The sequence below is a fragment of the Bacillus rossius genome (genome assembly GCF_032445375.1).
Source record: "Bacillus rossius redtenbacheri isolate Brsri chromosome 9 unlocalized genomic scaffold, Brsri_v3 Brsri_v3_scf9_1, whole genome shotgun sequence".
Lineage (NCBI taxonomy): Eukaryota > Metazoa > Arthropoda > Insecta > Phasmatodea > Bacillidae > Bacillus > Bacillus rossius.
The window spans coordinates 14,864,827-14,889,379 of record NW_026962012.1 but is presented as its reverse complement, the minus strand read 5'-3'; the positions used below and the strand labels follow the sequence as shown (position 1 = coordinate 14,889,379).

At 39.8% G+C, this 24,553-nt stretch overlaps 1 protein-coding gene across 1 annotated transcript in view; it reads left to right on the top strand.

The window, feature by feature from the left end:
• LOC134542720 (cadherin-89D) overlaps nt 1-23,879 on the top strand; it is a 153,667-nt gene extending 129,788 nt beyond the window's left edge. Inside the window, 11 exon segments of the mRNA XM_063387193.1 lie at nt 2,171-2,426; nt 2,509-2,577; nt 2,660-2,728; nt 2,811-2,879; nt 2,962-3,030; nt 3,113-3,181; nt 3,264-3,332; nt 3,415-3,483; nt 3,515-3,634; nt 10,765-10,958; nt 18,217-23,879. Coding sequence (XP_063243263.1) covers nt 2,171-2,426; nt 2,509-2,577; nt 2,660-2,728; nt 2,811-2,879; nt 2,962-3,030; nt 3,113-3,181; nt 3,264-3,332; nt 3,415-3,483; nt 3,515-3,634; nt 10,765-10,958; nt 18,217-18,448 — 1,285 coding nt within the window. The 3' untranslated portion in view covers nt 18,449-23,879.
• Nucleotides 23,880-24,553: the final 674 nt, after the last annotated feature.

Below are 24,553 nucleotides of genomic sequence, written 5' to 3'. Positions count from 1 at the left end.
TCGCGGGTTCAATGACCTCCGGGATGGACTCCAATTTCCTCTACACACTCGGGCAAATGCCAACTATTCATTATCTGCAGATTTGTGAGTCGTCTCGACTGGGTGGCCTGTGATTCGACACTTCTACGAGGGAGTATCTCTAATTGGCCCTCAGTCCTCCAGATTAACAGTGAACCAATGACAGAAGCAGCACTAAAGTTTAATTATTTGAATTTTAGCATAACACGAAATGAACCCGCGAATTTTTCAGGTCTCTACCAGTACAGCATGATATCTCTGGTCTGTTGAATTCACTTAACCAATCCTTCAACTACTTTACCTGCATGTTCTCCCCTACTGGTCTCAAGTACACCTTGCATGTACAACATGAAATAACAATGAATTATTGTTGTACTTACTTAACCATCCCTTATAGAACCTATTTAACTGCCTGCATGTACTCTCCCAGGTACTGGCTAACTTTCACCATCCTTCCTACCGCATATTAAAATCACGTAACCAAAAGTTCAACTTCTCCATTTAACAATTTGCATGGCTTCCCCTAGGTGTGAGGTAACTGCCATACTCACGTGATAGGACATGACTGGTTTCATGTGTGCCTTTCTTGTGCCGCGTTAAGTAACTCTCAAGTAACTTTGCCGAGTAAATATTTTTCAACTACCATATTTTGTAATATTAAGTGATAAGCTCTCTATGTTTAGACGCCTTGATTTCAGCAAGCGGTGAAGTTACTCGCACACTCTCAGTGTCACTCTGTTGAGATTGGATAGCTAGCACTGGTGACACCGATCAAACTAACAGCTGATCCTGTAGTTCTGTACAGTTAGCGAACGTCTCTCCAGCACAATCAGCACTCATTTCACCTCATTCCACTCCGTTATCACTTCATTTACCTTCGCGCAAAGGGTCTTGTCCGCCGCACCTCAGCAGACCATCTCGCCACTGCACTCCGCACGCATTTCGCACTGTCTAATTCCTTGTGTCTTCTGTAGCCCAGTGGGCTAGCATATCTTGCACACAATGCCTTAGTAAACCCCCTTGCAGAATCACTCCAAACATGTCATCTCGTCTAACTGTATCACTGTTGACATCTGGCGTGCTAGCTTGTTTTGTCAAATTAACTTCAGGTTGCCTTCTCGTCGCCTCACTTCGCGCAAATGTCATGTCGTCTCTCTGCAAGACACTTTTCCGGCCTGCTTAATACTTCACCTTGTTTAACTCGTATACTCTCTTTCGCCCGTCCTACCATGCATCAGGTGACTTCCTTGCCACCTCACTCGGCACACATGTCGTCTATTCTCACTTAGTAGCACTTCCCTCGGAATGGACTAGAGGTTATCTTTTCTATCATATCTCAGATGAACCCCTTCGCCTCCTTACTCCGCACTTAGGCCCTATTTTAACTTTTCAAACTTATATCCCTTCTCTCGCACCGCTCAATCCCCCCCTCCCACTTTCCGTTTCCGGTAATTGTATGGGGGCTTTTAACAGAGCTTCAATACAATAAAGCCCATGAACACATCGACTTTTGGGCCGGAAGGGGTGGGGTTCACTTTACTCCCTTCTATTTTCCCTGAAAAGATTTAGAATTACGAGCGAAACTTTTGTTCTTGAATAATGAATATAATACCTAAACTACATTCTAAAATAGACTGCGCAAATTTAGACGCTTTTAAATATTGTTTTTAGAACTTATTTTACTATTTTTTTTTAATTCTGCAGGACACAAATGAGTCTTAATTTTGTTGTACTTAAATTCATACCAAAAAATACGGTGATCAAACTATCAGTCAGGCCGTAGGTGTATGACAACACGTTCTTTATATAACAGTTGTAAATAAGACAATGGTTATTGGAAAACACAAATGTTTGGCATTTGGGTAGGGTACAGCTAAATATTTTTTTATATGCTTAAACATTATTTATGTGTTTTTAAACCATCTTTAAAGGTCATTGCAAAGCAAATAAATTAATATATGGTTTGAAACAGTAAGAAATGTTCTAAAGATGTAATTCTCTGGCGGTATGATAAAAGGCATCACATTTTTGTGCCTAACACGCCAGCCTCTTTATTTACTGGAATCTGTAAACCATGTAAGAAATGCAGGTATGTGAAATTGTAAGCAGTTATCCGCATGTAAAATGTGGCGACGTGATGACGTGACCCCAGGAGGCAGCAGGAGCGCCTGGCCGGCAAGATGTTCCACCCGCCCGTGGGCTTCACGTTCGGCGGCGCCGCCAACCCGGCGCTGGGCGGCCAGCACCCCCTGGCCAAGGCACACCTCTTCTCCGCCTCGTACCTGGACGCGCTCGCCGGAGACACCACCGACACCTACGTCGACATGCACTCCAACAAGTCCGGCGGCGGCGGCTACCACCGCCACGACTACCACCTGCACGACCACCTGCCGGTGCACCTGGTGCAGGTGAGCCCGCATTTCCACCCTTACACATGTCCCTGACATCCCCGACACCACCGACACCTACGCCGACATGCACTCCAACAAGTCCGGCGGCGGCGGCTACCACCGCCACGACTACCACCTGCACGACCACCTGCCGGTGCACCTGGTGCAGGTGAGCCCGCATTTCCACCCTTACACATGTCCCTGACATCCCCGACACCACCGACACCTACGTCGACATGCACTCCAACAAGTCCGGCGGCGGCGGCTACCACCGCCACGACTACCATCTGCACGACCACCTGCCGGTGCACATGGTGCAGGTGAGCCCGCATTTACACCCTTACTCACGTCCCTGACATACCCGACACCACCGACACCTACGTCGACATGCACTCCAACAAGTCCGGCGGCGGCGGCTACCACCGCCACGACTACCACCTGCACGACCACCTGCCGGTGCACATGGTGCAGGTGAGCCCGCATTTACACCCTTACACACGTCCCTGACATCCCCGACACCACCGACACCTACGTCGACATGCACTCCAACAAGTCCGGCGGCGGCGGCTACCACCGCCACGACTACCACCTGCACGACCACCTGCCGGTGCACCTGGTGCAGGTGAGCCCGCATTTCCACCCTTACACATGTCCCTGACATCCCCGACACCACCGACACCTACGTCGACATGCACTCCAACAAGTCCGGCGGCGGCGGCTACCACCGCCACGACTACCACCTGCACGACCACCTGCCGGTGCACCTGGTGCAGGTGAGCCCGCATTTCCACCCTTACACATGTCCCTGACATCCCCGACACCACCGACACCTACGTCGACATGCACTCCAACAAGTCCGGCGGCGGCGGCTACCACCGCCACGACTACCACCTGCACGACCACCTGCCGGTGCACCTGGTGCAGGTGAGCCCGCATTTCCACCCTTACACACGTCCCTGACATACCCGACACCACCGACACCTACGTCGACATGCACTCCAACAAGTCCGGCGGCGGCGGCTACCACCGCCACGACTACCACCTGCACGACCACCTGCCGGTGCACATGGTGCAGGTGAGCCCGCATTTACACCCTTACACACGTCCCTGACATCCCCGACACCACCGACACCTACGTCGACATGCACTCCAACAAGTCCGGCGGCGGCGGCTACCACCGCCACGACTACCACCTGCACGACCACCTGCCGGTGCACCTGGTGCAGGTGAGCCCGCATTTACACCCTTACACACGTCCCTGACATACCCGACACCACCGACATACCTGACATCTCCGACATTGAGTTTGAGTAGTTCACGATCTAGGACATGTACAACCATTGTTACACTCCACTCTCGATGACTTGTGTAACTGGTGGATCTTTTAGTTTCAAAAGGCAAAATAATGATATATTCTAGATATTAGTACCTCTAAGTTTATTTAACTTTTGGTTTTCTTTCACATAGAATAATCAAACTTGATAAATTAACTTGACAAATATATTAAAATTATTAAATTATATAAACATGGATTCAAAATTCTAAAATCGCTAACATCGCTAACATTGAGTTTGATTAGTTCACAATTCTGGACATGTACAACTATTGATACACTCCACTCTCGATGACTTTTGTAACGGGTGGATCTGTTAGTTTCAAAAGGCAAAGTAACGATTTCGTCTAGATATAAGTACCTCTATGTTTATTTAACTTTTGATTACTTTCACATAGAAAAATAAACTTGATGAATTGATTTGACAAATATATTATAACCAGCTGCCCGACCCGGCTTCGAACGGCCATACTAATGGAAAAAAATTAAGCCACATCTCCAATTTACAGTAATGGTAAATAAAAAAAAATTCATTAAAAATTTATTACAATGCTGTATAATGTACCGGAGAGAAAATGAATAGCACCGATGGTTTCCCGACTCGTGTACGCAACGTACAACTGATGCACCCATACTTCGCTACGGCAGTCTACAGGCAGATCACTCTTGCGCCGCTCATTATACATGCCCCTCCTTGTGGGTACGCCACTGCCGCGCGATGCCCGTTGCCATGGAGACGCAGAAGGCATGAACAATGCAAAATCCTGTTCTCATGCAGACAAAGTACCCACTGTTGCCTGGTTTTAACCACCCATCGGATCTAATTTTCGGTAAATGTCATCCTGCGTAACATAAAGAACATTACTGTGAAGTTTCAAGTCTGTAAAATATATATACTTGAAAAAAAAAGCAATAAAAAACAAATTAAACACAGAGAGAGGAAAATAAACAATAGTTTAGGTTTGCGATTTAAAATGATAAAAAGTATTTAAATACTAATTGAACTCTTATGAGGGTACTGATTGCTTCGTTGTTAATATCACACAGGTGTTTTTTACTTTTATTGGAAAATTAAGAATGATAAGGCATCTAGTGCATGGCAACAATGTTAATAGGCAATAGGAAATAAACTTCTTTGGCCTGCGGCATTGTCAACACACACTTCGTACGTGTACTGCATGTTGTATCTAACCCCCTCCAACGCATTTGATTCTAAATTGGACTTTTAGAAAAGAGCCCTAATGTTATTGATAATATAATATAGCCTATTGCCTTCCTCGATAAATGTACTATCCAACACTGAAAGAATTTTTCAAATCGGACCAGTGGTTCATGAGATTAGCGCGTTCAAACAAACAAACAAACAAACAAACAAACTTTTCAGCTTTATAATATTAATATAGATTATTAAATTAAACGAACATGGATTTAAAATTCCGTTATCTAAAGATTGTGCCGGACCTTAATTAGAAAATTACCAATAATCATTGGACACATTTAAAATAGAAGCAGAAACAATAAACAGGTTAATTTATTACAGTTCCAGTATGCTTAGAGCGTTTAAAAACCCGAAAGAAAATTTCTGGTTTTTCGATCTTTTCAATGATGTGATTTAATGTTATTCTGAAGATTTAAAAATCTGAAGGACTGGAGGTTTGACTTTCGCTGGCGGAAGTTGAGCTGCTAACGAGGCGTCAGGCCGCCTTAATCGTTCTGCTTGCTGGAGTTAGCACTCGAGGGTGGTGTTGTTAGGTCCGCATTAGGCCCTTGGACCCTGTCTGTGGACAGGTCCGAATCAAACATGATCAGAACATGATCACAGACAGTTAGAAAAATAGGCAGAAAATGCCCACTAACAAAGATGATTGTGGTCGGGGAATAAGGTTTGTCAAAAACTCACCATACAAAGAGATGGCTTATAGCGTCAGCCAGGGTGCGGAGCTCGTGAACACGCGACTGTGGCGGACGTTTCCATGATTCAAAAGATAGAAAAAATATTATGAAGTATTATCAACGAAGCATGACTACTTCTACAAGGTACGCAGACTGACTAAATACTAATTACTAAAGTTGTGGGGATCACATCCCTTGTCTAGCTGATTACATCTTTAAACAACGACCGGAGTGAAGTCTTGATGTGCGGCTCGCCGACGATGCGGTGTGGTCAGTCTGCTGTCGCGGCACGAAGTAAGTTTGGGGCGGCAGCAACTCGTGATTAAAAGACAAAGTCAATCAAAAGAAAAGGGGGGGGGGGGGGGGGAGGCTTCGGCTTATGGACCGAAAGGTTCCGAAGATTTCCGAGGGAGTGATCGAGAAATACTAACTTTCATATCTTGAAGTTGGTGGTACTGGCCGATGTCTGCGCGACCTACTGAGGGGTGTCCGAAACAAGGAGAGATCGACTCACACGAGGCAACTGCTAAAGCATTGGGCTTATGGAGGGGAACTAGTGCAGCGCTCTGGTGGCTTGGAAATGAACTACAGGGCACTGTTTGTTGTGTGAGGCACTAGGGGACTGGAGTTTAGCAGGCATTCAAATACCCAGGGGAAATAACTTGCAACTCTGCCAAGAGAGTGCAGCTGCGATACATTCGGAGACGGATGTCGTGGCCATGAGATTGGCTCGGGGTTGATGCCCGGCCATTGCACTGGGCCTGGTTCCCTGGAGTAGGCTGCAAGGGGGGTATGGGGAAAAGTGCTGCTGATCGGCAGCGACCGGTGACATGTCGCGGGTTCGAGCAAAACTACCCATGCTCGTGCCTGAAATCGCTAGCAAAAGGCTGGCTCTCAGAAACTAGCTGCTCTAATAGCTTGCAGGACATAGCACTTCTTGTCACGGCTCGGAGGAGAATTGCAGGCGATGGACGTACACCAAGGCGGGGATAAGACGATAGCACTTGCTGGGTCATTAGATGGTAGGCAAAATTGTATTTATGCTGGGAACGATTGGGGATAGAGATCTGACAACATTAAATGGGAGAGTGCGGGAGGCGGAAAAAGTTTCAGTTGTTACAGCAAATCTTAACTAGAGACATTATTTTTCCAATATTCAAATTTGGAATTGTCCAAAAAAAATACTAATTGGCGGCACACTATTTCTTACAGCAAACAGGCCGGTAAGTGGAAGTCCTGCAAATGCGGTAGTGTGCCGCTTAAGCGCGCACCCACCCATGAGATCAATGTACCGTTTAAACCAACCTGTACAAAGCTTCGACCCGTGGAGTTATTTCAAGTCAGCTTACTATTTAACAAATCTACACTTTTTTTTGCGCTGCACCAAACATAAACAAATTTCAGAATAACGTCTAGAAGCAATTTTTTTTTTCCATGTTGCACATCTCAAGCATTATTTCAAACGATATTAAAATAGAAACTTGTGTTCCAAGACCAATTCATTTGAAATTTTTGTACTATATGGGCAAAATCCGGTCACTGGACTTGCAGTTAACATTGAAACATAATTTCCAGAAACTACATAAATGGGGAACTCCTGAAGCGACTGCATAGGTGTGTCTACCAACAAAGGCATTACGCCACTACAGTCCAAGTTTCGGATGAGCTCTATGTGTTTATTGGAATATAAGCATGGATTTATGATAACCCCAATTAAATGACGTAACTTTTATTAATGACACTATTAATTTTTGGTAATGTAGCATTTCTTAAAAGACTTTTATTGGGGAAACTTAAACGAAAAATCTTAAATTCTTATCTAAACTAAATCTAAAGAAATTAATATGAGGTTTACTTTCTATATTTAAGTCTCGAATATTTTTACATTCAAAGCATAGACCATATATAGCCTACTTCCTAGTTAGTTATAAACAGGGCAGTAGTGCAAAAAAATTATAAATAAGTGATACAAGGCTAAATCAATCTCATAATATTTAACCATTGGAATAAAAGATCTTTATGTTACACATGTATGATTATTGTAATTATTATAAGTAGTACAGTTCGGGGGATACTGGCGCAGGAGTGGAAGTGTGAAACATGGAGCGGGTCCATGACCGACCATCCTGATGACATGGAGGCCATTTTCGGTGTAAAATTTCATCAAAATTCCTAAAACATTCTTAACAATTATCTTATTCCAGGGAGGGGGAGGGGGAATCCCCATTTTTAGGGAAATTTTCCGTTTGATTCCATAAAAAATTCACAAATTTGAATGTTCCTATCGAGTCTTAAATTCACCATGGGCAAACCTCTAATAAGCCTTTGACCTTGACCTTGACCTTGACTACCATCGTAGCACTTTTTGTTACAGATGCCATATTAAATATCCGTTATTATAATACAATTTTAACACGAACATTTTTAAAATCCATACAAAAATAATAAAAATTTACATAAAAATCATTCCGCCATATTGTATTATTACATCACGGCACCTATCATGAACTCTAGAAAATTTATACTTTTAGTTACACTTGCCATCTCGATGTATTCTATAATGCTGCCCTTTTCGTTATGGTCGCTACCTTGTATGTGTATAACGACATAGTTGTAATTTTCGTTTTGGATGCCATCTTGAAGATGCGTGATTTTTATACGATTTTAATGGGAAATTTAAAAAAATTAATAAAAAAAATCAAGTCATAACAATTTTAATAAATAATGTACTTGCATCGTGGAGTCCTCGGTTCCAACACGGCAAGGGCGATCTATTAAAAACGACGATAGATCCTTCCTCTTTACAAGCCACCGACAGACTGACCTCTCACCACTAATGCCAAGGCCGATATTACATAATTCAGTATGATGTCATGACAGTCATCTGGTTTTCGCATACTGGAGGCCACCACCTTGGATTTGACATATTGTTTTTTGTCTGCTAGAGTGTGCTACCTACATATTAGTTTATTTTTTGCCTGCTAGAGTGCATTAATAATTTATTAACTGTGGCTTCTACCATTTTGTCATTTGGACTTGAAATTCTATTATTATTTAGCTAAAAGTTCGGGAAAAATTCCAAAAAGCTTAAAAAAAAAAAACGGTTAAAATAATGATTGATTCGATTGATTTCTGTGTACTTTGATCATTCCTTGCTTGATACAATAAATTATTATGAAATAAATTGTTATGCAATTAAGTTAATATTACCATAAATGACATGGTTAGAGAAAAAACAACTTAATTAAAAGTAAAACATTTACTACACAAATTTTTACAAGTACAAAAAACTAACAAGTACTAATGTTTCTCGATGTATACAGTCTTCACAGAAGGCGAAGCGAGTCCTTTGCAAACCTTCACGTGTGGTTTCAACGCATTTACACATGTAAGTCGATTAACCAGCTACGACCAGTTGGTGGATCATGCATATAGGTTTGTTGGCCAGACACGCACGACCATTCGGTTGGAAATGCTATAACGTCCAGTAGGCGGCAAGGCACGCCAAGTAAGTAGTGAGACATGTCTATTGAGTGGTCAGGAACGCATGTCCAGTAGGTAGACAGCCACATCCAGTTGGTAGCCAGGCGCCCAGTTGGAGGTCATACACATCCAGTCAGTAGCCAAGAGGTAATTTTCATCGATACTGGGCTAACATTTAAACAGAACATGTTCATAAAACCCCATAGGCCAAGCATCTTCGAACCAAGAGGTGCGATTCGCCGATACACGACTAACATTTGAAACAGTTCATGTTCATTGTCAGGCGTATAAACCAGTTGTCTTTGAAACCACGAGTCCAATCACGTCATGAGTACTGACTTGTTGATGAACATTCGTCAAAAAGGATGAACATTCTAAATAGAAAGAACATTTATTAAAAGTAATCTCATTCAACGAAAAAGCACAATTAACGAAAAGGTTGAAAGTTTGTATGTAAATTCAACTCAGTAGAATACGATCTGATTTCAGGGATACGATCTTGTCACAGGTATACTATCTCATCAGTTCGATTCAATAATAAAATAAAAAGATGTATATTTTCACGAACTTTCAAATTAAAAGGATGCGATCGTCATTTTACTATATGCTACATTGCCTCTAAATGTCTTTGGCTACAAAAGTCCTTGGTTCCAACAGTCTTGAGCTCCAAATGGCATTGGCTCCAAAAGTCATTGGCTCCAAAAGTCGTTGACTCAAAAGGTCTTTGGTTCAAACAGTGTTTGGCTACAAATGCCATTAATTCCAAAAGTCATCAACTTAAACTGTCTTAGGCTCAAATGTCTTTGACTCAAACAGTCTTTGGCTCCAAAGGTCATTGGCCCCAAAAGTCACTGTTCCCTAAGGTCTTTGGCTCCAACATCTTTAGCTGCAACAGTCTTTGGCTCCTAAAGCCTTTGGTTCCAAACTTCTTTGGCTAAAAAGTCATTTGCTCTAGCTGTCTTAGACCTAACCACTCCAGCAACCTTTGGCTACAAGGTGACTTGGCTACGAAGCTACAGGACTACGAGGCCACAGGACTACAAAATAACTAAAATAGAATAATAATATTACATGTTCTGTTTCTTTAAACAATTCTACTTTTAAAGTGGGAGTTCTAAAAGTAATTAATTGTGTCAATCAATTTTCTTTTAAATTGATTAATAAAAAAACTTATAAGAAAAACAATATAATAGCCGCACTGGACCCCTCGTTCATAAAAACCCAGCTAAGGCCTTCATTGACCTCCAATAATATAGCAAATCATTTATTTTATTTTATTTACAATTTTAATTAATAATTTTAGGAATGAAAATTAGTTACATAAAAAATATTACCTAAGTAAATGAATAGTATCTTACTCGGTTATATTTATTTGTTGTGTGTAGTGTGTATAGTTAATTATTTTTATTTAATCATTAATGATGTGTCTCTATTAACCAAGCAGTTAAATTTTTTTTTTTCAATTGCAAACAGCAAAAGTAATTCGTATTTTTTTTTTCTATATTGCTGTTAGTTGCACTAGCTCGCAGCAAAACGTGAGAAGTATGTGCGAAGGCATCCAGTGGTTGTAAGGTTTGGTAGCAGATGGCGCGCGCGAGGGCATCCAGTGGTTGTAAGGTTTGTTAGCAGATGGCGCGCGTGTCGCAGGGCCGGCAGCGACCGCGGCGCCACCAGCACGAGCCGTCGTGCGGCCGACACCCGCAGCGCCGCGCCACCGTCGGCCCGGCGCTCGAGACCTCCATGACGTCACTGCACTCGAGCAGCAAGGACTCGGGCATCGCCGAGCACACCCGCTGCGTGTGCGGCCACTCCACCAGCCCTTCCTCGGCCGACAGCAGCAAGTGAGTTCATTTATACCGCGGTGCTGCCATCTGCAGTGGCGTAGCCAGGATTTGTGTATGGGGGGTGTTAAGAAGCATGCCCCCACCCCCCCCACCCCGTATTAAAGCGGGGGGTCCGGGGGTCCTCCCCCGGGAAAATTTTGATTTTAAGGTGTAAAATAGTGCTATTTTAGCAGTTTTCGGTACTTAAATTTAAATATTGTAATGGTAAAAATGTTATTAATTTTAATATGAAATTTGTTTGAGTGATGAATAAGAAATTAATTAAAGATTTGTCGCTAAGAGGGGGGGGGGGGTTTGAACCCCTACCCCCTTCCCCCCCCTGGTTACGCCCCTGGCCATCTGTGGCGGATGGCACGAATCAAACTACACAACATGTATAGCATTAACTGTAGATTTAATTATTTATTGTTGTTGTTAATAGCACAGAGGCTAACATAATCACATAAAAATAAAACATAGGGTTCATACATCCAATACTGACAACATTATAACATCGTATACATACAAAATCACCTTGGTATACATGTATACAACATCCGACTTATAAGTTGGTATTCAAGTCATTGCTGTCTTTTGCATAACAAATATTTTCGTAAGTGTTCCCTGAAAATTCTTAAATGTGGATATTCTCTAATGTAAACTGGCAAATTGTTGTATTCCTGGAGACCTTTAGCATATATTGACTGTTGAGCTGAAGCAGTCCTCCTATATTCCAATTACGTGTGGCATAAGAATGTACATTGGAATTTTTTTCTAACCTAATGCTTAAATATTTTGGCAAGACTCCAATATTAATCATAAATATAAAACTTATACAATTGTAATAAGAAATTCACGGACACTTAGCAATCACAATTCCTCTAGCATAACATCAATTTTCTCGTACCTATCTTTCAACAGTATAGCTCGCGTTGCCCTGTTCTGTAATACTTGCAATCTGGCTTTATAGCTTTGATCCGCAAAGTGCTACGTAGTGGTACGTCTCTCCCCCCCCCCCCCCCCCCCAACCTTCCCCCCCCACTCCTTCCCCGGTGGGATCGACACTGGCCCTTTTTAACGAAATGTTAATGTTGTCAAAAAAAGTCTAGGTCACTCTTCAAGTCTAACATGTGCTTTCATTCACCGGACTACACAAAATGGTTTTCGGCGACCGTGTCGTGTTGACCGTTGCTATACCATGTGTTTGTATCACACGATATGTCCAACATGTGCTTGAGGGGTATTGTGAATATTGAAGAGAATCGTGAACCAACACTCAACGAACGTCTCATCCTTTTGTTGTAGAACCGAAGACATACAATAATTTCATGAGTATGAGCTGTATGTCCCGGGGGAAGGGGATGAGTCTTTAAAAAAATCCCTTCATTTCGAACTATAGACAATAACTATGTTTTTTTTGTAGAAATGAGGCCGGGGAATGATGGGAAATTTTCTGAAGTCTACTGCCCCCCTCGGGTTGATAAAGGAGGGAGTAGTAAAGGTAAAAAAAAATTTCCAACGTTTCTAAAATGTTTTTTCTTTCGAGTTGTAGTGTTTTCGAGCCATTCAGGGACACCACCCCTCCCCCCACCATTGTTCCCCACACAAAAACTTCGCAAGGTGAGAGCTCTTTTGCCTCCGATTTTTCTCAAAGTGGGGAAAACTGAAGTAGGTACGTTGATTTCAACGTGCATCTGAAGCCTTCAGGCACCATAGAGCCTCCTCGCGGGGTGGGGTCATTCATTCCCCAAAGTGTCGGGACATTGAAAACTGATTTTTTGGTGCATTACGAGGAATTTATAAAAAAATTTATTCAGTTTGAACTAAAAAAAAATAATATATATATATATATATTTTAAAAACTAAAAAAAAACACTTCCATTGTTTAATGAACTAAAAAGTAAAAATAAATTTTTAATTTTAAGTAATTTTTTAACAGCGATGAAATGAACTACAACTCTGTATAATGTAATTTTTAATAAGCTTTAAACAAGGATCAAGTAATTAAAAAAACAATTAATTTTAATGATATTGAAGCGTGGTGCTCTATTCTTTCAATTTCATAGGACTCTATTCTAAAGAATAGCTAGTTGTGGTAGAAAATTAAAACAAAATCTTATATCAAGCGTTCCTACGTTGCTCTCGTCTATCCTATTCAAAATCACAAGCCTAACGAATAGACATTAGTAATAGAAAATGTAAGACAACTATATCAAGTACATCACGAATTTTTTCATTAAAATTATTTGTTTTGTTTATTAATTGATTCTTATTTTAATCTTATTAAAAATATTTCATTATACAGATTCATCGTACATTCTCTCGCTGTTAAACAGATTGTTATTTTTTTTTCTTTTTAGTGAATAAAACAATGAAAATAGTTTTTTTTAGTTTTTTAAAAGATAGTTTTATTCTATTTTTTAAACTAGAAGTTGCACTTCAATAGATATCTGTTTTTTTTTTGTTAAGTTATCAGAGTAGCAGTGGTTTTTACGACACATATGACCTAGAACTGACAACCGTGTAAACTTTGCAAAATGATTACTACCAGACTACAAGATTTATTGAATATTGACCATTGGCTCTCGATTGCTTTAATTTTGGCTGGTTTTAATTGGATGATGGTCAATGTTGTAATATAAGATAAGATTTTAAGATAACGTAAATAAATTTTAAAAATACAAATATGAGAGCTAGTGTTTTTCACTACTCGCCATTCATGTATACACATCACACCTCAGAAACGAGCGGATTCATGTATTCTTGTGTTGCAAATAAGTTAGTTTATTAAATGAAATCTACTCTCCGAAGCAAATCAAGGGGAGGTAATAACTAAGGGCGAATAATGTAGAACTGAGGAAGAATAATTTTCAAAAGAAGGAGAAAGTTTATTTCACTTTTGGTTTGTGAAAAACAAAATCATATAAATGAAACTAATCAAATGGGAGGGTGATTTTTTTGGAAATTATATTTATTAGTAATAAACATAACTATTTTTCTACTCACACGTACGATAAGAAGATTGATACCAGTATTATACATTTCAAAATAAGATGCGATTTTATCAAAATTCTTCAAATAATGTAGATGTCTGTAATGAATATAAAAAATGTGGAGTTTAATTTTAATCATTCTATACACACATACTCAAATTAAAAGAAGTGAAAATTTTAGAGATGACAAAATATTAATTTAAGTTTTATACGGACGCACGTGTTTCAGAAATTTTAAAATAAGCTATCTCAGAAAATAAAGACAAAAAAAATGAGATAAGTGTGATTTAATCAAGGTAATATATTTCAGAACACACTAAAACGAGTGTTACAAAATTGGCGTGTTAATTTATTTTTAAAATTAATCAATATTCCTTTTTACAACAGTAAGAGACGCGGTGGTCGAGTTGTTGGAACATTCAAACCCCAACCCCTTTTTTTCCATGGTGACCGAGTTCGATTCCCGGTGGAGTCGAACCAGAATTTCGCAAGTGGAAATGTGGCGGACGATGGCGTAGCTTTGGGTTTTCTCGGAGTACTCCCGTTTCCCCTACCAACTCATAACCCACTCTACCTCTCCTCAATCATTCTCCGTCGCATAGGGCAGCCGGGTCCTATGAGTATAAGCCCCATTCCACCCATGTAGACCCTGCCTATGGCGGGACACGGTTTGTCGATTCTCGAGGTACTTTCACAACATTACACAATTCAACCTTATATAGTTTGGTTGGACTGAAATCATAAATATATCTGATATTCAATTTTTTTTTTAGTTAAAAGTATTTTAATTATTTACAAAAAAAATATTTGACAGCGTTGCAATATCCTGAAGTTGCCACGAGCGAAGCCGCAGGTTATAAGCTAGTAAAATTAAAAGTGGCTTAATTACATATATACTCACAACTTAGTCTACTGGACTCCTTGTTCTTGTCAACAAACATGTACATTGTAGCAGTGATTGAGCAGAACATGGTCATGTGATACGCGACATTGACTCACACAAGCCCATAGGTGGAATAGGAACCGAGTCCCTGACGTGTGATCTGCAACTCACACGCAGGTCCAGGTCCGGACTCCTGAGCTTTGTATCGCTCCGCCGGCCTCTATTGCCACGTGTCTTAATGGCTGCGACGACGTCAACTCTTAAAAGAATCCTATTACACACCATCAGTTTGTCTGTAAAGCAATCAGCACTGGATTTCGTATTGCGATACATACTTTTCCATGTTAGGTAACTAATAAAACATATATTTATTAAAAGATACATCTTGGAGAAAATTTAATCCATACAGAATTCAAACATAAAATTTTTAACAATTAAATATGAGAGAAGGTAGGACAGATAAAAAATGTTAGAATATTTTATCGCAGAGATTCAGAATCTTTCCTTATTTTGTCTTTCTAACCACGACTATCTGGGGAAAATTTCACGCGTTCTCACACGTATTAACTAATTCCCTCTAAAATTGAAATTAATTAGACTAAATACTTTTAAAAATAATTAACTTTTGTATAAATAACATTATCACAAATTTAATATCCGACAATAAATATTATAGAACTGAACTCAGAAATCAGGGGGGAAAAATTGCCAGGACATGTATAAATGACTCACAACCCGATACTAGTCAGAAGAAAAGGTTATTTTTCATTTGATGTCATCGAAGGACCTGCAGCAACCATTTGCAGAACATGTTTCACAAGTCCACATAGATAATTTCACACAAATCGTCTCTTGGGCAGATATAAAACATTGGAAGTTTAGCGGAACAGCAGCCACCAAATCTCATATTATTGAATAAAGTTCACACTAATGCCGCAAACACACAGGTTCGCTCCTAACCATAAAGTTCGTCACGAGTAAGTGCCCGCTAATAAAACATTGGGCAGGCTAGGACAGTCCATGTCATGCACAAATCGAACACGACGGCACTATTCAAGGTCATATCGACCGTGCATATTTTTCACATTGCTCACCAGAAGTTCAACATCAGGACTTCATAACGAAACAGTATGTGCCCAGTTAACTTACTCCATGTCTCTACTATATTCTTAATAACACTTTTTGAGAATTGTTCATTGCAGATCCATCGACTACAGTGAGTGCACCACTCGTAAACTCCACCAAAATTCAGTTTAATAAATGAAGCAGGAAGAGAATAAAGAATGACACATTACAATGACAATGGAAACAAGTAAAGATTAAGAAAAAATATTAATGGACCACTTATGGGTAGCTATTTATTTTAAATAACCAGAGAAGCATACAAAAACGACACTTCGAATCATCCTTCAATATCTATATGATCCTTAGGCCGCATGGGTTAGTAATATAAACAGGTATTTTTTGTGCATATGTTAACTTCGTAGGTACATTACAAAAATTGGCATTTATAGTTTTTCATACCTGACATGTAATCCACTACAACTTAATACAGCATTATTTTCTCACTAACAAATAAATCTCAATATTATTAAACGAACATTATTGACGTTATAACGTCTTATAAATTGATGAACGCCGGCTGCACGCACGAGAAAGCATGACTTATTTTCACGTTACGCCTGAGCCAGGCGTGCAAGAACCGGCCAATCACCGTGGGAGAACATCTTCTATAATATCAAACAGGTTAAGGCGGGCTTTATAAAAGCAGCAATTTAAAAAACTTGATTTATTTGTCCAATTTCTTCATTTCAAATTAACCATTTATTGACATTGATTTGATTTCATTTTATTTCTATAGCTAATTGTTCGTGATTATATTTAAACAAATTATTTAATTTAAATTTGCAAAAACTGTAAATAATATTTGAAAATTAAAAAGTATGCAATTCTTTCATCAATGTTTTCTTATGACTTTATCGCGTAAAATTATCGTCCGTAAACCGACATTACATCAACCCCCTTTTTTCATATAAAGAAAGGCACACTTGTATCTCAAATTACAACATCAGTTAGTAAATTTAATTTTTTATGTTTCCCATTGGCTAGTCTTCTTGCAAGGATGAACATCTACTGGCAGTCTCTTGTGTAAAATTAACTTCATAGTAAAAAGAAAATCACTACTATTTTAACAAGAAGAAATGTGTTACAATGTTTCAAAGACTCAGTTGAATTAAGTTGTTTAGACCAAATACTCGAGGAAATGTTCCAAGCCCTACCGGATACAAGTTCTTAATAACAATTAGCAAAGGGACACTACTTTTAAGATTTCAGTGTGGTATGTTCGAAGATCAGTTCTCCTCCAGGCAGTCAACCAATAATGGATGCACAAGAGTATTAGTTTGATGATGATCTTGAACTTATTAATTTGTTACGTGAAACAGGCAGCATCTATGAATTGATGTTTAAAATAAGAAGAAAATTTGCAGATAGAAGATTTATTAATTTAAAGAACTTTGTTCAGATACAAAAAAAAACTTTCACATGGTTCCTGATTGGAAATAGCTCAATGATTACAGCTGCGCCATTAACCAAAATTTAATGGAATTGACAATATTATATTACTATATTTCATTATGTTTTATTAAAGTTATTAATTTCATAAATATATTGTGAACCTAAAAGTTTGTTTAAAATATTTTTAAAGCTCAAATACTAATCGACTTGTCAGCAAAAAAATTGCAGAAGTTAGGCCTCTCAAGCAGCCGAGCATAAAATTACAAGGCGGTATTGCCACGTGACATTGTGAGGGTCGATGGTTCGTTCGTCATCTCCATTTTGACATTAGTGACGTAGTTGATGTTATGTTAGTTGAGTCGTTTTAGTGCTTGAATGTTTTCTTGGAATTCCGGTACACGTATCAGTCGAGAAATTTTGTACGATTGCTGCTGGCATCACATAACTAATGGTTAATGAAACCAAAGTTGAGATAAAAATTTCACTTTAATTATGACTCTGTTTTTATTATATAGTTAGAGTTTTTTAAAAATAATGTTAAAAAGTTATTATTTGGGGTCATTTTCAAAAAAATTTAAAACGTAAAAATACAAAATAACATCAATTTCAAAACAAAACTCTGCAATAGAGAAAGTAAGCAATGTAGCAAAAAAATACACTTGCATTTCAGAATGTCTGTTTTCAAATCCTGGTTAAGATTTTCGAATTTTGGTTTAACGTAATTTACAAAGTCACTCCAGCTAATTTCATACAGTAGGCTACATCAGGAGCAAATTTTTTTTATATATCTGTGGTGTGTGTGATTTTGTCTCAGCGTATATAAGACGACGCTGTCAAGAGAGGTTAACCAATTTTAAAATGACTCACCGCGGTGTTGTTGCAGCGGAAGCTACGAGGACTCGCTCAAGTCCCTGCACCGCCAGCAGACCAGCGAGGCGACGCCCGCCGACGCTAGGCCAGTGAACGGGGCGAGGCGTCCCGGCGGCGCCCAGCGCAGGCGGCAACGTCACAACTCCGTGAGCAGCTTCCAGCAGCCACCACCAGCGGCGCTGGTAGCGCTGCCCGCCCCCGCTCTGGCGCGCCGTCCCAGCAACAGGGTCGCGGCCGGCAGGTAGCTCTGCTCTACCCGGGTCTCACCTAGCGCCACAGTGGCGCCCAGCTCAGGCAGCTACGTCACAACTCCGTGAGCAGCTTCCAGCCGCCACCACCAGCGGCGCTGGTAGCGCTACCCGCCCCTGCTCTGGCGCGCCGTCCCAGCAGCAGGGTCGCGGCCGGCACGTAGCTCTGCTCTACCTGGGTCTCACCTAGCGCCACAACGGAGCCCAGCGCAGGCAGCTACGTCACAACTCCGTGAGCAGCTTCCAGCAGCCACCACCAGCGGCGCTGGTAGCGCTGCCCGCCCCCGCTCTGGCGCGCCGTCCTAGCAGCAGGGTCGCGGCCGGCACGTAGCTCTGCTCTACCTGGGTCTCACCTAGCGCCACAGCGGCGCCCAGCTCAAGCAGCTAGGTCGCAACTCCGTGAGCAGCTTCCAGCAGCCATCACCAGCGGCGCTGGTAGCGCTACCCGCCCCCGCTCTGGCGCGCCGTCCCAGCAACAGGGTCGCGGCCGGCACGTAGCTCTGCTCTACCCGGGTCTCACCTAGCGCCACAGCGGCGCCCAGCTCAGGCAGCTAGGTCGCAACTCCGTGAGCAGCTTCCAGCAGCCATCACCAGCGGCGCTGGTAGCGCTACCCGCCCCCGCTCTGGCGCGCCGTCCCAGCAACAGGGTCGCGGCCGGCACATAGCTCTGCTCCACTCGGGTCTCACCTAGCGCCACAGCGGCGCCCAGCGCAGGCAGCTACGTCACAACTCCGTGAGCAGCTTCAAGCAGCCACCACCAGCGGCGCTGGTAGCGCTGCCCGCCCCCGCTCTGGCGCGCCGTCCCAGCAACAGGGTCGCGGCCGGCACGTAGCTCTGCTCTACCCGGGTCTCACCTAGCGCCACAGCGTCGCCCAGCTCAGGCAGCTAGGTCGCAACTCCGTGAGCAGCTTCCAGCAGCCATCACCAGCGGCGCTGGTAGCGCTACCCGCCCCCGCTCTGGCGCGCCGTCCCAGCAACAGGGTCGCGGCCGGCACGTAGCTCTGCTCCACTCGGGTCTCACCTAGCGCCACAGCGGCGCCCAGCGCAGGCAGCTACGTCACAACTCCGTGAGCAGCTTCAAGCAGCCACCACCAGCGGCGCTGGTAGCGCTGCCCGCCCCCGCTCTGGCGTGCCGTCCCAGCAGCAGTGTCGTGGCCGGCACGTAGCTCTGCTCCACTCGGGTCTCACCTAGCGCCACAGCGGCGCCCAGCGCAGGCAGCTACGTCACAACTCCGTGAGCAGCTTCAAGCAGACACCACCAGCGGCGCTGGTAGCGCTGCCCGCCCCCGCTCTGGCGCGCCATCCCAGCAGCAGGGTCGCGGCCGGCACGTAGCTCTGCTCTACCCGGGTCTCACCTAGCACCACAACGGAGCCCAGCGCAGGCAGCTACGTCACAACTCCGTGAACAGCTTCCAGCAGCCACCACCAGCGGCGCTGGTAGCGCTGCCCGCCCCCGCTCTGGCGCGCCGTCCCAGCAGCAGGGTCGCGGCCGGCACGTAGCTCTGCTCTACTCAGGTCTCACCTCATAGCGCTCTACGAGTCTGAGTACCAACGAGTCATCGGAGGAACGAACTCATATCCTCTTCATAATATATAGTAGTGGATGCTTTTGTTCTTACACCGGGAGACCTGTGTAGTATGATTTGGTGATAAAGTGGATAACACTCTTATTTCTTCGTGCTCCACTGCTCATGAACACCCGTGAGACCTGTGCCTCTGCGATACAAAGAGCCATATGTTGCTCCCTGCTGTTATCGGGATCACACCGCTACCTGGAGACACAATCTCGGGGGTCTTGCAGCTGAGATATATGCTTGGACCCATCGTAAATGGAACAGTATCATGTAGAAGTTTATATCTAGAGACGATAGGTATTGTATCGTGATTCATGTATAATGTACCATGTTAAATGTTATCTTGGTCATCACTGTGTACATTTACCGGGTTTAACTGATGTGAGCTCACATTTATTTATGTGTTCTAGAGTTCAGTTGTGATTACAGATCTAATATTCTAGCCATGGTTATTCGACTCAAGTTTAAGATGGATAAGTGTTTTTCTCTGGTGTTTATCGTGTCTTTGGACAGATCTGGAAAATGTAACAAGGGTGGTTTCATTTAAAACCTTAAAGGTTTGTAGTAGTTTGTTGTAATTTGATGGTGACGAGAAAAACTGTAAGGTTTTCCTTCAAGTTGGCACTAAGTAAATCTTATTAGTATTTGTTACTAGCGAGTGCAGACCATTTTTATCGTAAGCAAAAATTTAAACATCGGTAATTGACATGTGGATCAGCTTTTAAAGTTTTACAAAACGTAATTAAAAATCTATTTTAGAATTAAATTTATAACTTAAATCTTAATGTTAGCTTTTCTTATTTTATTCAAGAACTGGAACAAAGCTTTTGAAAGATTTGGTTTTACTTTTGAAAATTTACGTGCAGCGATTATACTCGCTGACTCCCAAAGACAATAAAAGTCACTGTGCTATAAATCATTTCTTAAACCAATTTACCATTATTTATGTAAGAAATATTAAAATTGCTTACTTCAGGAAAGGGAGATATTTGAGTACTTTTGGAACTTTACAACGATTTTATCAAAAAACCGTTTTAATTATACTTGGTTTGCAGACCAATATTGAAAATTCTCTACCAAGAGAATAAAGTTTTTAACTCAACAGTGAAAAGCAACATAATAAAGTGCTTTGCAAGCATTATGTAATAGCTATATTTTAGATCTCAAGCGATACAATTAAAGTTATGTATTCAATAAATTGTTATAATATTTTACTTTTCTGAATTTTCTTTTTGTGGAACTCGACGTTACCGCATTTGTGCAATAATGTTATTAGCAATATCATACTATTTGTATAATTTTAAAACAAATTACATATTATGTAACTAAATAGCAAATAGCCAATATATATTAAAATATAGCTCTAATGTAAGTGTAAAATCATTAACAACTATTTGCAAAAATAAGATTAACATCACTTCTAATTTGTTACAACCACTGAAACAAGGCTAAGAAATACAAAATTGTAAATTTTTTCTGTCTGTTATTGTATGATTCATGGTACAAAATTGTTTCCCAACGACTTGTAAATCTTCTTGCATGACATTTTTGGCGATTGTTTATGTAGATAGTTGTGATTTCAGTTACATATTCTATGTGCTACAGCATAACAGCATTTGGGAACCCTTTCAAGAGTATTTTAATCATGTGTCAGATTTACAATAACATAGCAATAAACTGGTGATACATAACATAAATCCCGTAATAACTCAAGTCCAAATATCATGATTGTGCCAAATAATGTTAACATGTTTTTGTAATTATTTTAGAATCAACTCTGGAATCAATTAATTTTAAAGATCTGTAAAATTTACGATAAATATAATATTTTTCTAGCTACTGATTTTAATTTAAATTTGTATTACAAGAATTCACAAGTGATCAATAAGTACATTTAAATTGCGCAGTGAACTAAAAATACATATCTATAAAACATACATAAAATAAAATTCTCACATACACTATTAAATGTATTGTGAAAAATTAAATAATGTTATAAATCACATAAAAAGTTTTAAGTAATATACTGAGTCTGAAGGTTGTAATGTATACATTAAAATTTGAAATTACTTGTTGAATTAATTTTCCGTAACGTCTTCATTTCACATTTTTTTGTATATGATTCATAACTTGTTTTCATATAAATGAGAGTGCCAATTTCTCCTATGACAATTAATGCTAGTTGTACAGATGTCAAAGAATTGTCCCAAATGTGATTTATAGTTTCTCTTGTCTTGCAGTTTACAAAGTTAAAAATGATATGAAATTTGTTTTTACTTACATAAATTGTCTCTTTGCACGCAATTTCCTAATGCTTTTTAGAACAATGAAAATTTACAGTCAAAAAGACTGTTTATTGAAAGAAAATTGTAGAGCAATATTATTGGAATAGGCCTAAATGTCATTTAATCTATAGATTTAACAGAAATGCTTTTCCAACAATGTATACCGACTGTTTCAAATGTTGACTGAAATATAAGTGGTGTAACTTGTGGGTTTTATAATGGCTCAGTAGGACCACGGGAAATGGTGTTTGTACGCCTTCGAAATGCAATGCCGCAAGAAACGGCAATAGATCAATCAACCGCTTTTCTGTTTGTTCCAGCCCTGACGTGTGGGGAAATGTGATGAATGGCGGTGTGGGAGGATGTTAGGTCAAGGGAATCTGTAATTAATGTTAAGGGTAGAGTTTTAGACAAGCCATCAAACACTACTGCAAATGAAGCAGATTTATGTTACTCAATTTCTACCAAAGGCCAAGATAGACTTTATACAGCATTTTCATTTTACAATAATTGATTTGAGGATCATATTCTTTGAGTTTATTGATAAAAACAATATTATTTACATAATTAGTCGACAATTCGGGTGTAAAGAAAAGTTGATCTATTTAAATATATTTTATCAATGTCTACGTTTTGATCACAGGTATTTTATTAGTAGAATGAGTGAAGTTTACAAGTATTAAATTTATTCTGAAACACACAATTTGCCCGATTATAAGGTGTTTACAATATTAAACATACTCCTACAGGAAAAAAATTGTCTGGTTACTCTCTGAAATTATTTAATAAATTATTTTACCGAACAACGATAGCATTTTGTTTTACCTTAGCACTACAAATTATGATTAACATATTAAGGGTTTTAATAACACGGACTTGGATGGATGAACACATTTCAGAGTCATTATTTTATTGTTTATATGTTTTAGTTAGATTTATACTGTCAGAATATAAATGTAAAAGTAGGCAATTTTAGTTATAGTTCCATTTTTATAAAATATTTGTACCTTAACTGATTTTTACCAGCTAATTTATGGTTTTCAATGTTGCATGGAACCGTGCATTCGTGAATAGATGAGTGCGAAATACATAGTAATTAACAACCACATTTTAATAATAATTTAAACCTATTTCACAATGTTTAATTGTATTCTAGGAATCACTTTGTGTGCAATAAATAGTACAACTTCCATTTAAGTTACCTATGAATATACTGAAAAAAATTATCTGAACCAATTAGCTCAATGTTTAAACGTTTTTGTTCGGAATTTCAATGAAAACCCCTTTAATTATCAGTATTTTTTACTCGATAATTGTATAAAATATATATGTTACCATTACAAAAAAAAAGTGTTTGTAACAATAAAGTGTTCACATTGGTGCCTCAAGAATCCCTTTAACTATTTATAGTATCTATTTTTATGAACTATTTTGTAAATATTTATGAAAAAAATACCTTTTTTTTTAAATTTTATATGAAGTGTTATATTAAATATATGTAATGTTTTGAAAGTTATATAAAGCATTTTTTCTGGCTTATGTATTTTTAAGTTATATTTTATTCATGATTATTATTTATGGAGAATAAACATACCTATGTTTTGAAAAATTATTTCATTCAATTTTAAAGTTACTATTTCGCTTTAACCGAAAAAAATATATAATAAACAATAAAATAAAACAGAAAAGCTCTATTAGTTATATCTTATTTAAAAGGAATTTTCAAGTCATAGATTTTTTAGCATTGCAAAATATATCTTTGAAAGATTTGTGCAATGGGAGTGCATGACTTGATATAAGCTTTTGGACATACGCCATTGCTAAAGCACATGTATGTCTGTAGAAGAAAACTACAAAAACACAATAGACAAAAACACAAATTAAACAAAAAATTGCTGTTGTCAACAGGATATAAACACCACAAAATATTCCATAATAAGAATATGGTAAACAAAGAAAATGGACTCACAGAACGAAAAATCCCCCACAAATGATGGCAGCACAAAAATATTGAACCCAAAAAAATTCAGCACAACAGTTAAAACGTGACAAAAACACAGCAAAACGAAAAGACGAAACAAACACAATTCTTTTTTTTAAATCATTTGTACTGTGTTTAATTGTTAACTAAATGTTACTTTAGCTACAAACGTTTTGCACTATTTTTATAGTACTTTAATTAGTTCGCGGTGCGCCACCATTTAGGGACTTGTGTATCGTAATTTTCACTACTCTGCGTGTGG